The sequence below is a fragment of the Heliconius melpomene genome, chromosome 8 (genome assembly GCF_056956725.1).
Source record: "Heliconius melpomene rosina isolate 202511_hmr_F chromosome 8, ASM5695672v1, whole genome shotgun sequence".
In the NCBI taxonomy this organism is placed as follows: Eukaryota; Metazoa; Arthropoda; class Insecta; order Lepidoptera; family Nymphalidae; genus Heliconius; species Heliconius melpomene.
Genome location: NC_140396.1, coordinates 5,459,349 through 5,475,331, shown reverse-complemented (window position 1 = coordinate 5,475,331; position 15,983 = coordinate 5,459,349). Strand labels below are relative to the sequence as shown.

At 31.0% G+C, this 15,983-nt stretch overlaps 1 protein-coding gene across 3 annotated transcripts in view; it reads right to left on the bottom strand.

Moving 5' to 3' along the window:
* The window catches only part of LOC146536822 (neural cell adhesion molecule 1-like), a 102,484-nt gene that overhangs the window by 60,860 nt on the left and 25,641 nt on the right, over window positions 1–15,983 (bottom strand). For 2 of the 3 annotated variants that reach the window (XM_085189293.1, XM_085189295.1), the window contains exon 4: window positions 6,875–7,083. In XM_085189293.1, the coding sequence (XP_085045419.1) occupies window positions 6,875–7,083 (209 nt within the window). Of the gene's footprint in view, window positions 1–6,874; window positions 7,084–10,315; window positions 10,504–15,983 lie in introns of those variants that run through there. The other variant, XM_085189296.1, reaches the window with a different exon arrangement.

Genomic DNA, 15,983 nt, shown 5'->3' with positions numbered 1-15,983 from the left:
TAAAACATGGAGTGAATATGTTGCTAATTAACAATTAAAAATTAAATTTACTGTCTAAAGAGAAAAAAAAAAAAAAAACAAAGATTTTTACGAATGAAAGGTTAAGGTTTACATTAGGTTAGGATTTACAGAATTTTGAATTTTGTCAATGATCTTACATGAAAACTGCATCAAACTACTATGAAAAATGTCAATATCACTAAAGCAATTATTGTATGCCCTACAAGATCTTAGTATAAAACAATTTTGGGCATAATTGGTTTTTCGAGCAGAAATGTAAAAGGTGTCCCTAGATCTGGCACTAAAAGTTGGACATTTTATGTGAATATTACTTAGCAGATAATTGGAATCTATAAGATTGTGTAACAATTTATACAAAAAAATTTGATCTCTATATCCTCTTCGTTTTTTTAATGATAGTATATTTAGGTTATGAGAGTTATCTAATTTAAATTTGTAAAGTAATCGCCGTATAAATTTATTTTGGACACTTTCAATTGCAAATACATATTTATCATACTGTGGGTTCCAGACTGGCGAGGCATACTCTAAGTAAGGTCTAACATATGAATTATACAAAAGCTTAAATGTATGTATGTTCTTAAAATCACTCCCCTGTCTAAATATAAAACCGAGCATTTTATATGCTTTTCCTATAATATTCGCAATATGTTTGTCGAATAAAAGACCGGCGTCCAATAATACACCAAGGTCCTTAACAATGGAGACTCTTTTTATTTTCCTGTTGCGAATCAGATAATCAAATAGAATGGGAGATTTCTTTCTACAAAAACTAATTACACAACATTTGTCAAGATTTAGAGATAATTGATTAGACGCGCAGTATTTATCAAAATTGACTAGATCCTCCTGCAGTTTAGTGCAATCCTCTTGATCTCTTATAATTTTGAAAATTTTTGCATCATCGGCATAAAGAAGTATCTTAGAATGTTCAAAAGATTGTATAATATCATTGATAAAAATGTTAAAAAGAAGAGGTCCAAGATGGGAACCCTGTGGTACACCAGAAGTAATAGGCACAAAACTAGAAGTAAAGCCCCTCACAGCAACAGCTTGAGTTCTATCTCGGAGATAAGACTCAAGCCATCTTAGAAGATCACCATGTATACCAGCTTGTTTAATTTTGTCAATTAACAAAGAATGTGAAATTTTGTCGAATGCTTTCGAAAAGTCAGTATAGATAACATCGACTTGATACCCACTATTCATAGCGTAGAGGACTTCAACTAGAAACTCACAGAGGTTAGTTTCTGTGGAGCGTTTGTTTATAAAACCATGTTGTTGCGGGATTAGTTGAGGACGTATAAGAGGAAATAGATTATCGTAAATAATTTTTTCTAATAATTTGGGAATAACAGAAAGTTTTGATATTCCACGATAATTTTTAACATTTTGCTTATCACCACTTTTATAGACTGGGACAATAATAGACCTCTTCCAAATATGAGGCAAAGACCCCGATTGTAAAGATTTTGAAAACAATATGTGTAATGGAACAGAGATTTCAGAACTGCAACATTTTAAAAATATAGGATGTAATTTATCAGGCCCAGAACCTTTAGAAAGGTCAAGTTTCAAAAGATACTTTTTTATGATCTCACGAGTAATACTGACATTATTTATAGAAAGATTATTCTCCGAAGCACAATTAGTTTCCCCAACTACAATTCTTGTATTAACTTCAAACACAGATTGGAAGTAAGAGTTGAAAGTGTTGGCAATAGCCTGGCCATCAGAGGAGATTTGATCGTTAAAAACTATGCTGTCAGGAATACAATCATTCACTCGTTTTGACTTGACAAAGGACCAAAATTGTTTTGAACTGTAACGAATATTGCTTTCAGCTTTATCAATAAACCGAACATAGCATTCCAACTCCATATGTTTTGTCTCATGCCGTAGATCAGAAAATATTTTATAGTCACTACTTCTGCCGTAAATCTTCCATTTCCTATGCAATTTAAGTTTTTTATTTACTAGTTTTATTAAACGTCTAGAGTACCAAGCTGGAAATTTGTTATTGCTGTATACAGTTTTAGTTGGAACTAATTTGTCAACAACATTATTTATTAAAAGGTAAAATCTATCAACTGCGTCCGAGACATTGTGAGAAGAGAGTTGTTGGACCCAATTAATTTTATTTAATTCAGAGTTAATGGCCTCATAGTCGGCATCATGGAAACGATGTACAATGCGTGGAGGCTCTCTCAATAATTTGTGAGGGACACCTTCCTCCACACTTATTAAAAGAGTTGGATGATGGCCATCTTCAGGTAGTGATAATGGGTCAGTCCTCGCAACAACACAAGCGGAATTGGATAAAATGAGATCCAATAGCCTATTATACTTATTAAAAATGGAATTGTATTGTCTCCATCCGGTGATTGACATGAATGCGAACAATTGTAAGATTAGGTTATTGTCAGAGGGATTCTGAATAGCGAGGTGCTCATCAGACTGTAACAACCACCTTGCTTCGCTAATATTGAAGTCACCTAATATAATAAAGTTATCGCTGCGGTTATTAAAATAAAGGTCCGACATGTGTTCAAAGAAAATCGCTTCAGAGTCGCGTTGTTTCGGATTTTGGGGGAAATAACAGCAAAATAGGTGGAACTTTTTACGATATGAGCCTTGCCCAAGAATCAAACTAAGGCTCGTTATATCAGCATCAGGTAATTGAGGGGGCGCGCTGGGGTGTTGAATATCAATAAATGCGGCTCCTTGCCGGATAGCAATGAGAGTACCACCTCCTCTCTTTACTCCTAAGCGTGTGTAGTCCCGATCATTTCGGTATACAATATAACGGGGGTCAAAGAGTTCCTTATCACAAATTCCGTCTAACAGCCACGACTCCGTTAAACAGACTACGTCATAATTATTGTTTAGCAAGCTATGATAAAATTGTTCAGTTTTAGTACGAAGTCCCCTGACATTTTGATAGAATATATTAAGAGCCATAATAATGTGAAAAATAATTATATAAAAACAAAGGTATAATAATTATGTTTAAATTTGAATATAGCAATAAAAATAATAAAGGACATATCACATTAATTGACTGAGTATAATTGCAGTAAACCAACGAAACGCAAGAATAAAGATGAAAATAATTATAATAGCCCAAATAGAGACACCTTAACACTTCCATAAAGCAACAATTGTAAATAAAATAAAAACTAATTAACAAAATAACACAAACACAATAATCGTATATCAATATCACTATAGTTCTTACGAGATTTTTTTTAAACAGTCATTAGAAGAGATATGGATAACCGGAGAATTATGTGTTTTACGGACCATAACAGTACAATTTCGGACCCAGCAATACATGTACCCTTTCTCCTTACTTCTGCGCCTAGCATTATTCAGTAAAGCCTTATTATATGTAGATAGGTGGTCATTGACATATATGGGATTATTTATGCCGGTGAAGCCCACGTCAGACGCAAGTAGTCCCTTCAGCTTGCGTATTGATGAGAGAAAGTCGTCTTTTTTATAACGCGACTGCATTTTCAAAATAATTGGACGGGGTTTACCGTCAGTAGTATCATTCTTTACTGCTACTCTTGTTACAAAGTCCACATCCGTATCAACATTAATAGGAAAGCCGCTTTTAGATGCTAATGTTTTAACAATCTGGATTAAGTTTTCGCCTTTCTTATACGGCACTCCGTTAATTTGAATGTTAGAACGACGAACCCATTGGTCACTTCTAATGGAGTTTTCCGACAATTCTTTAATCTTTAGCTTCAAATCATCGACTTCGGTACAATAGTTATTTAATTTAGACAGTTGTAGGTCAAAATCGTTCATCTGCTCCATTAGACAATTGACAGAGGACTCAATATGAGCAATTTTTGAAGACCAGGTATTAACAGCCTCAGAGAGATTTCGAAGTTCCTCAGTGACGGAACATTTAAATGATTCCACAATGGCATGAAGGTTATTGAAACGGTCATCAAAATAAGTGATAATTGATTTCAAACCACTATCTTGCAGTAACTGTAATTGAGGTTGAGTGGACTCCAAGGCGATACAGCTTGAACCTGCAGCGGACAATCCAGGACTAATATTAGTGCTGCCTTTCTTAGTAGGCTTACAGGCAGGACATTTCCATTTGGCCTTGTTCATAGGCAGCATTTTTTTAAAATCAATGTCTTTTAAACTGGCACAGGAGTAATGAAAAAATCCCAAACAGGCCGTGCATTTGATTGAGTCCTCAATCTTTAAAAAATCAGAACACAATTTACATTCCATAATGCAACGAATAGCACGTTTATTTGCTTTATAACTACGCGTACGCGTTTGTAGTAAACACCTTTCACTTGACCTTGAACTCGTTAACGAACGAACGTTAAAAATAGAATCTTCGATATGATAGTTTAATATATTCACATTTCTTCTATATATAATGAATATTACAGGCTACGCACTATAAATTGGATATAGTAAACAAATTCACTCCCGATAAATAACTTTTTCCACCGTTTAATAAATATAAGCGGCACGACTGTAGATAACGCGTGAGCTCAGCGGACGCCGCGGCGGAAGGAATGGAAGGAAGGAATATTATCACTATAATAATAATAATATTACAGTAAATAATATTAGAATAACATTTTCACTCTTCGCACTTCTAAGCAGTAGAGCGTTTAGAACTCTTGACGTGAATTCCAACAATGTTGGTAATTCTGCTAGTCGAAGCGAATTTCTAAATTAGTTCCCATCCCTGCTGGATCTCTCCAAACGTGATATCGCTGTACATTATTGTAATAAGAGTATTCTGAGGCTTCTTTGACGAAGCTTCGTCGTGTGTAACCTCTCATTTTCCTTGCCGAAATTCAAAGGAGGTCTTTCAAAGCTTTGTTTTGCATCGCTCGCTCGGAGAAAACCTGAAAGGCTGCCTTTTTAGATAAGGCTCCCCTATAAATTCTCAGCATAGGGCGAAACGTTCGGTTAAAGTTTTTCTGTGGGAATGTGAGCATCTGGTACCATTTCCATTCTAGTTTTAGAGGGTCGTTTCAGGGTAAGTTATATGAGAATCCTTTATATAAAAATGCAATTATGAGATGTTAAATTATAACGATTTTGTACGTTTAGTGACCCTTTTTTATCGGCGGGCGACCCTTCACGGTACATTTAATATGTATTCGTGTTATCTGGGCAAGGGTTGGCTAATGTGGTGAGGTACACCAAAATGCCGAATATCTAAATGTGTGTTTAGTCGAGTTGATATTGTTCACGGATTACAGAATTATTAGGTGAAAACTATCTAGTACTAGCTACTAGTTTAAAATGAAAAGGTATTTTTCGAATTTAGTTGAGGACTAAAGAAAAATGTTTGATACCTAATATATTGTAGCAATTTTACGTTATAAAACTTAACGTAAACTTAACTTTACGTTATTAAACTTTTTATTAATTATTAACAATAGCATATTTTAGTAACTAGTTCAAATTGTTTCTATCCTTTTATTTCTTTTCCATCTCATACCGTATCCTGCACATGGCAGGAGGCATGGAGTAAAAAGGGAGTAACACTCCCTCTTTCCAGAAAGTAAATAAAAATAATTAATTCCCTTAAGTAAAAATTGATCCCCCAACCACACATCTACAGTCATAACTCACCTTGTCTGTACTTAAAAAGAATTTATGAAACACATTCAAATAACAATAATTTAAATAACAATAATTTAAATAACACTTTTACCATTTTCATGTAGCGTTGCCTTATGTTAGAGTACACCAGATCGAACCACATAGCTATGCTCACGTCCGGTCGGTTTGGTAAGAGCTTTAACTTTGTTACCAGTATATCGTCGATTTAGAGTGTAAACCTGCCAACAACCTGTTAAGCAAATTACCAGGAGACGAAAAGTGGCTTTTAAAAAAACTATGAGTAAATCCTACTAAAATTACTAGTATTATAAATGTGAAAGTTTATGAGATGAGTGTTTGTTCTACTTTCACGCAAAAACTGCTGAACGGATTTGGATGAAACTTTGCAGCTACAGCTTACATATAAGAATAACACATAGGCATTTATGTAATGATTATATATAATTTGGACATAATTAAACAATACTTTTAATTGGACAAAGCCGCGTTTATACTCAAAGTCGACGATATTTTTCCTTTATTTTTTTCTGTATATTTAAAATATATGTATTATATATAAATACAAGTAAAATCATAAACTAAATTCTGTCAAATTAACATTAAAATGTAACATAAAATTAATATATTCGACAGTTTCACGAGTAATTTTATATTTTTGCCCTAAAGACCCCAGTCTAATCATAGAAAAGGAAATAAAATTGTAAGTGTATAAAAGTCTTGCGTGAGCCATTAAGTAGTAAAATTCACCGATAGTAACAATAAACCTAATATAATAGTTACGTTACTATTTCCAAATTGACTTTAACGTTTTATTTTCATTTTGAACCGACTTCGAAAATAGATGTTTCCAATTAGACTTTGTCGTAGCATTGTTGAGATACATACCTTACTGAACATGCAATGGGTATTGGGTTCGATTTTCGATCGGGCTATAGGCAACATCCCTAATAAAATGGAATTTGAAAATATAAGTGATATTTTCTTCTGGCCTACTTATGTAAACCATATGATGTGAAGGATAGGCGAAGATAGAATTGGATTATTACCTAGCAGTTAGGGTAAGCAGAAGAGTTGAGACACTACATCCTCCAATTTTCTCCCTATTTTCGCTATGTTGTGAGTTAAGTGGTACCTTAGCTTAGCGTTTACTTCTCTTATCAGAAGGTGAAAGTGAAAATTAGTCTCTAAAAATCTCAAAAAAATCTTGATATGTAATTTAAATACTCACCAATAACAGACAAACGTATTTGAAAATTGCGTGTAGGCGAGTTCTTGAAATCCACCCTACACCTGTACACGCCCTCGTCATCCAGCTGAACGGTGTCAAGTGTCAGGGAAGCGGGCCGTGCCACGGTGGCGAAGTACGCGCGCGGGCCGAACACATTCGGGTCAGACCACTGCAAGGCCTTGTTGAAAGATCGCCCGCGGACGTCGAAACTGGAACAATTGTATATATATTTATATTGTTATTTTATTAGTTTGTTTTTGGGATGTTTTTTCGTTTTGAGATAGCGTTGTTCCAATTTTTTTTATGTTACCTAGATTTTTTTATTGTGTTTGAAAAAAAGTACGACAGTAAAACAATTGAGTAGGCTCACGTAATAAGCTATTTCAAAAATGTTAAGCCAATAAGGCGAACTGCGTCAATTAGATTTTTACCAGGTGGATTATTGATATTCTTTCTTTTCTTCCTTATCTTTTTATCAACTCTTTATTTTCTATATTATAAGACAAAAGAAGAAATATATGACGTATTTTCAAAGAATCCTCGACAAATTCTTAAAGCTTTTTTCAAACGATTACTAGGCATAATAAACTCAAAATCACAATAAAATTAACTGAAATGACCTCAGAACTAATTGCAGTATAACTCATAATATTAATGTGAAATAAAACGATTGGTGTTGTATTTATTCACCCATAACGATTACTATAGCAATTACTGAAAAAAACACTCATGTATTAGCAAGCAAATGGAATTTAACGAACAAATATTTGCAGTAGTTTGGTTTTATTTTTATTTTATAAGTGCAATTAAAGCATATAAAAAGTTATTATGCACTATTTAACCGACAACGCAGCTAATAGATGCATTTTCTTTTATATGACTTTTTAAACGATGCATTTTTTTATAGCTAGCAACTACCTGTTGTGTTGCCGTGTTGAATGAAGGCACAAGCAAAAAGCGTTCCTATTGCGATGTCTATATTCCTACAACACATTTTTCACCTACTTCTGTAAAAGGAGGTTCTTAATTACACAGTATTTTTTTAAATGTTTATTAACTCAATTTTCAATTGAGTGGACCGAATACTGTAGATATGGTTGGCTACTTACCAGAACCACGAAATGAAAATATTGAATATTTCTTTTCCCCGAGTGGGAATTGAACAAACAAGCTGTGCGTACAGTCGCACGTGTTAGAATCATGATAGTAGATAATATAAATAAAGATAAATTAGAATAATTGTCTAAATGATTAAGAGGATTGTCGTATCGATCAAACATCAGAATATTACTAGACATGGAGAGGTTAACTGAAACAGCATCATTTAAATAGGTAAACCTAACACATGTCAAATGAAATATTATTGAAAAAACATTACTTAAGATTCATGATAAATTAATTGTAACTAAAGGCCGAAATTGTTCACTTTATTTAAATGTCTATTAGATATCTCACAAACAATTTGTTTAATAAAATTACCAGAAGTAGATATTTAATAAAATAAAACATTTTCTATTGTTTGATAAGAAAACTTTAAAATTACTCAATTTGTAAATTAATCTTCAATAAGAAGAGCTTGGATTTCTGATCTAATATACTTACTATACTATTATCTTTCCATAATAAATAAACAAAATATTTTATTTGTCCAATAATATATTCAAATACAAGAAATAGAGATAAGTAAGTAACTCCAATAAATTGCCTCCAAAAAGTTAACAAATCATTGATGGATCTGAGGCATATGTGACATGTCTTTTAATTAAATTCCGCAATTAGTATTGAAACTTTTATTATTCCTTGTGGAATTATATATATGAATAAATAAAGTACTGTAAGTTTGTCACTATAGAAATTCAAAATAACTGAAAAACATCCTAACAAGTCATAATTTAAAAAGTTGATTTAAAATAATTTTTATTAAATACATTCTGTGTTGATAGAAAGTATCTGAAAAATTGATAACAGTTAGGAATTATTTATATACTTTTAATTAGTATTCTTGAATAAAAAGACTGGTGAGATACTACATACAAACTGATTAAACTGTTTTGTAAGACATAGCATAATTTACTTTGTCATAATGTTTTATTGTAATAATAAATAATAACTAAGTCACCTAATAGTACAGTGGACCTTTTATATAATTTGGTAATATTTTCGATAAAAAATTTATAAAATCAATATTAATTAAACTTTATGGAAATTAACTGTCACCAATCAAATAATTCAAATATAATATTAATAATATTCACTTATTAATTCACCATACTTAATGTTTTTGATTTTAAAATACATAATGAATATAATGCTATGTTGTAACAATTTTTCTAAATGGAAGTAATATTGATCAAAATTCTGAACGGTTTCCAATAAATATAAATATATATATTTTTAAATCTTTCACTATTTCAATATTAGAATTTCAACATTTCTATGCATTGAAATATCATGTAAATCTAGTGTAAAAAATGTGTTAACATATAGATACTTTAGTTCCGACTTCCTATAATAAATAACCTTTTGAGGGTTTTATTTTAAAAGATAAATATAATAGTTATTTCTTTGATTTACTTTAAAACTTTAATGTGATTTAGAACAACTAGAATTAAAATTCTTATAATGTCTTTCTTCATAATGAGTTATAATAGAACTACATAATACTTATAATACTTCAGATATAGTTTTAACATTGCTTTTGTAAGATGCCATTTTAAACAATAAAAATAATATAATATTATTATAATTGTTAACATGTATACTTCAAACTGTAACTAATAATCTTTTCCCGTACCACTTTATGCAGAATCTATCACACATTACTTACCTTTTTTTATTATTGAATTAACAATTAACTTTAGTAAATTAATGTTGTATGATTGATTCCATCACCTCGAATATGATTTGAATTTGGTTTAACTTTAAACATAGAGCCAGACTCGAATATGGTTTAACTTTAAACATAGAGCCAGACAATTTAGCCACAAACAAAGTCAATCCAACTCCTTTTTTATTATCTTCCTTTTATTACGATTTCATAGTAATTTACATATTACTCAATTACAAAACATTAAAACTTTGAAGTGTCAGGATATCATTTCACTTGAAAGTGGGAGTGAGAGTGAGCTGATCCCACTTCTGATGTTAGAATCATGATAGTAGATAATATAAATAAAGATAAATTAGAATAATTGTCTAAATGATTAAGAGGATTGTCGTATAGATCAAACATCAGAAGCGGTTGGTAGCTGTATGTAATGTTATCCACCTTTTAAATGATCTGAACCTTGGAGCAGTGCCGTGGACTTGTAACCACAATTGTAGGCTTTAGGGTACCCTTAACGTTATAACAACACTCGCCTTTCACTGCTCCAGCTACTGGGCTGATTCATAAACTATTTATACTGATAAATACATATAACTTACCTGTACTATACTTACCACATTTGCAATTACAACAATAATTGATTATATTAATGATAAATCTCTTAACATTTATAATGAAAATAGCCGAGGATATATAATACATTTTCAATAATGCTATAAGTCAAATATTATCGTAATTCCATTGTTTTCTATCACCAGCCAGCAAATCATAGGCAGATGTATCAAACTACAAATCCTAGACAAGTGTCAATTATCAATTATAAAATATTATTTATTGTAATTATCATATATGTATTATTTATTATTTAATTACTATTAACTTTATAAATCTATTAAATATAATCATAATTATGTAGTAATCCATTACTTAACTACCAAATCATAGACGGATATTTTAAAAGCCAAATCAATGACAAGTGTCAAATGTCAATTACAAACATTATTTATGATAACAATCATATATGTATTATTTATTATTTCTATAAAGCTATTACGCGCATGTGTACCTGCGGTTCGACCATAAAAACTTTACTGTCGAAGTAAACGAAACAAAATCTAAAAAATATTTTTTGTCTTAAACGTCAATTGGAAAAGATAACTTTGTAACATATACTTATATATATGTATATATATATATATAAGTCGAAAAATAAATATCACGTGAAGCCATAATTAAAATTACATAATGAAACTTGTATTCAACATGAATATATTCACAAATTTTAATTGACGTTTCATTGAAGTTCACGAGTGGTAAAGAAGTACTCATTATTTTAATTTTTGTATTTCATTTTTAACTTTGAGAGGTGGAAAGATTACATTTGTATATTACATATATAATTTTAACAATATAATATTTTGTAACGTTATTCATTTTGGAATTGATAAGAAAAAAATCTTTAAAGGTTGTTCTTCAAGTTTTCTTTTCTTAACTTAGTTAAAAACGACAGTCGTAGCGCAGTGGAAGTAAGCTAACAGTAAACACGATGATTGCAGGTTTGATTCATATACTTAGGAATGATTGTATTTAAATTATTTTTCAGTTTTAGTAGAAAAAGTTCGGGGTTCCGTCACTTACGTACCTGTTAAATATATAATGACTATAATGAGTCATACTTAGGCGAAGCCATATATATATATACGAGTATAGCTCATAAGAATAATAAGTACTAAATTGAAATTATAATAAAACTAATATATTAGAGGCCGTCGTGGTACAGTGGAACAAGGGTGTGACTGTAACGCGACGGTTGTAGGTTCGATTCTCACTTGAGGAAGTGAAATATTTCTTAACGTTTATATTTCCATTTTTTCGCTGTGATGTCGGGGCAAGGCGCGAGTTTTGCCACTCAACACGAAACGCCTCCAAAATTCGGCAGAAAGTGGGAAACGAAGTGTCTTACACAACACATGTTTCCCTCTGCCTATCCTGATATGTGCGGGATACAGCGTGAAGCTGATTTAATTTAATTTAACGAATTTAGAGAATATTACTCATTTAACCAGTATATTAGACAGTAAATCATAAAAACAAATAGATAACAAGTTTTTGTTCATATTTACAGTAAACAAAATATATTAAATTTTTAGAATTTAACCATATTATTGCTATTGAGGAGGGAAGTTTAACGGCTGTGCTGTATTAAATCTAACACCACATTACGTTCTGGTTAACGGTATAGCCCACTGGGGATAGATTAACTTAGCGAGTGTAATACCTATTCCGAGCTTAAATAATGATTTACTTTTAGTTATTTAACTATATGTAATTTTAAAAGATTTTCTTTCTAAATCTTAGATAATCTAAAATATAAAGATTTACTTAAAAATATAATAAGATTTTATTAAGTACGAAAAATATATTAATTTATAATTACTTAAAATGAATCTATGAATGAAAACGGCAAGTTACACATATAGATCGCTTCTCTAAACTTCAAAACTATCAATAAAAGTGCTCATATCAAAAATACATTATTTTTTAGCGTGATCCTGTATCCCGCCCATAGTAGGGTAGTCAGAGGGAACCTAATGTTAAGAATCTCTGTTCCAAATTTTCCAATGAATTCTGGATTCATTGCTTGTTGATTGGAGGAACTGAACTCCTTTGCTTCGACACCAGAGCGAAGTAATAAAAATATTAAATATTTAATTTCCTCGAGTGGGGATCGAACTAGCAACCTGTCGCGCTTAAAATCACACTTTGAGCTTCTACGCCACGACTGGTCTCAAATTAAATAAATTTAATGGTATTTATATACAATAAATAATGAGTATATCGTTTATTTTAAAATCTATGTACTGAAACAAATTATAAACGAAAAATCATTGTTACATTTAATAAGTTAACTCAATTTGGATTGAAAACAAAGTTAAATTTAATCGACATCATGATTTCATAGTAATGAAATGAAAGTAATTAATTATATAATTAACAATTATATATATTGTTTTCTATTTTAATATCAATTATGTTATTATTGTTTTAAATAGCTTACCGCATTGTTGTACGGATTATATTAATAACTCATATGAAAGTATGGGTTAGGTGCTTTAAAATAATTGTTATTAATTATAGTTTATCTTTTAATATATTTTCTATAACTTATTTTAATCTTCTATTATTATTTTATTAAGTAACTTTTACTAATTTGAATTACTCTCGTATTTTAAAAACATTTTTAAAGCTTTACGTTATGTGTATCCCGCATATACCGTAGTAGGCAGAGGGAACGTAGTGTTAAAACTCTTCGTTCTTCATCTTTTAATAACATTATTATTTTAAAGATAATATCCACATTTAGTAAAGTTTCAGCCTATTCAATAAAATAATTATTTCTTAACAATTTTGTAGAACAAAATACTCCATATTATGTCCGGTTGAAAAAATAATACAAATTATTCAGGTAGATTAGAGAAATATTATTTTTTATCCATCAATTGGTTACTTTTGGTTCCTTATATACTACCCCAAAAATTCCCTCGACCTCTAGTAAAGTAAGGTGTTTTTACACCCATTATAGTCTTAGTGAATTATATAATTCATTATAGGTCTTAAGGGTTAAAGCTCACAAATTATTCATATCATAATAAACTATAATTTCCATCTATATTTATTTACGTTTATATTTGCAATTCCTCGCTCTGGTGTCGAGGTAAAGCGCGGCGTTGAGTTCTGCCACTCAACACGTAATGCCTCCACAATTCGGTAGTAAGTGGGCAACGGAGTGTCTTAACACTAGGTTCCCTTTGCCTATCCGGCTGTGTGCGGGATACAGCGTGAAGCTGACATATTACGGAAAAACCTTAAAAAAACAATACCTCTCTATGGTCGTATAAAAATAATGAAAGATATCTATAAAAGGCAGAAATTGATTCCATCACATGAAAATCTCGTTCATCTTAACAAGCCATACAAATATGAGCACTGATTTATGGTACTCGTAGTATAACAATTTCATCAGGTACCTACTATCTCCTATCTGATCTTCTTTTATGGTGGATATTATAATAATACCGATAAGGGTTATCGATATACTGGAGTTACCAATTAATTTATTAATTAATATTGAAAGTTATGGTGTGGGTTTAAATTGACATCGTAAAATTTGTTCCTGTTTTCTTATTTTATTAAATATTAATTATTATATCATGAATACGGAGTTTAGTTGCACCAATCAATACGCAAAATCAATTCGAGCGGAGAGTGGAGAAGAGAGTGCTGTACCATAACATTTTTAATTACAGGCAACTACTATATTAGCAAATGTGTTTCTTTTCGATTATTGATTGCTTATATATGAATAAATAGAAAGGTACTATACAAAATGGCATACAATATGGATGCATTAGGTATATACTATAGCAATAAGAACTGCCATTCTGATATATATCATCATTCCCTTCCATAAAAATGGATACTCCTGTATTTTAATACACTACTTTGATAGAATACGATTTGAACTCAAAACGTTAAAATTTTTTCGCTGTATCCCGCACGAAGTAGCGTAGGTAGAGGAAGCCTAGAGTTAAGACACTCCGCTCGTCGCTAAAGGCATTGTGTGTTGAGTAGCAGAACACGCGGCTTGCCACACCAGAGCCAAGAAAAAAAACTATCTAATTACTTCGAATAGGAATCGAATCCACACTTTGTCGCGTTTATAGACAAGCTTGTGCCCCTGTACACTAACTGCCTCTAAATTATATTTATATTTTTTCAAAATTAAAATATAATATACATTTCAATTATGTTCCAATCTCATTGAACACAATAGTTATCAGCAATATATATAAATAGGTACTTACGAATTCAAATATTCTCTTTAGCTAGGTCCAATGTCTATGTGAACATTACATAGCACATCTAAAGGAGACGGGCTAAGGAGAATTCATTATACTGAACTATTATTTATTACACAAAGGAAAACGACGTAAATTTTAAATAAATATTTATAATTGTTGCAGTACAAATTGATTAAATGATAATTTACCTACTGGTCACAAATTATTGGTTTGTTTTAATTAAAATAGGTTCTTTTATAAAATATAGAGTGAGTTTCAAGTTTTTTAAGTATAATATAATCAGGTATATTTATAGTTTTAAATATAAATTCCATCAAAAACATAAATGTGAAAAGAGAGAAATCTTAAAAATAATAATGTATAAATAATTAAAACTCATAATTACTTTACAAAAAGTAATAATATTCCATTAAAAATAATGTGAAATGAGAGCCAAGTTAAATGTTAAGTATTGCGCCGTCCTCGACTTCACCGACAAAAGAATGGGAGATGTATATGGGGTACGAGTGTTGTGTTCATTCGGGATGAAATTCAAGTTCTAAATTTTACTTGACTTTTAAAGTATAGACAATCGTACTAAAATAGCAAACTAATTTTCCCTAATATTTTATTAAATAAAAAAAGCGGGCGATGCCTCGCGGTGGCCTAGTATTAAATACAACTATTTTCAGAAGTCTGCGGTCACGAGCAGACAACATTCTACACTTAACGTAAATTATTATAAGGTATTCGAAATATTAAATACTAAGATATTCTCGTGTTACCAAAATGTATTAAATATTCATTTCAAATTTCGTTAAGAAAATTGTAGTCCTAATTATAATCAGTATCATACTTATTTCCGCGAATGGGAATCGAACCCATAACCTGATGCATGTACAGTCACACATTTGTGCCACTGCACTACGACTAGCCTCTCAGTTACTCTAATATTAATAATTGAAATGAAATATTATAATAATTTTTGCTATAATTTTATAAGTGGTTATAATTTTTTAAAAGTTCTAAAGTTTTAAAGTTTTAAAGCCGATCACCGACCAATTTACTTATTTTTATTGAAATTAAAAAACGCCATTATTTTGGTGTTTGAAATTTCGAATTTCTGCACAAATCAACACGAACCAACTCATGCGTACCAGAACCAAAACACGACCTCGATAATAGTGCTTCGTGTTTTTACGATATGATGACTCCAGATCCAATATTAAAAGTGGTAGTATAGTGAGATATCCAACTTAATGGTATAGGACATAGGTTCGATTTTCGAGTGGTTTTCAGCTGGTAGTATATCTAGTACACGGAAGCCTCTATCTCCGGAGATACATCGCGGCCACCGGTCCGCGATTACATATCTCCGAATGATATTCTGTGGTTTGCAATGAATTTTGCTGAAAGTTTTCTAACAATTCTAGAATTGGTA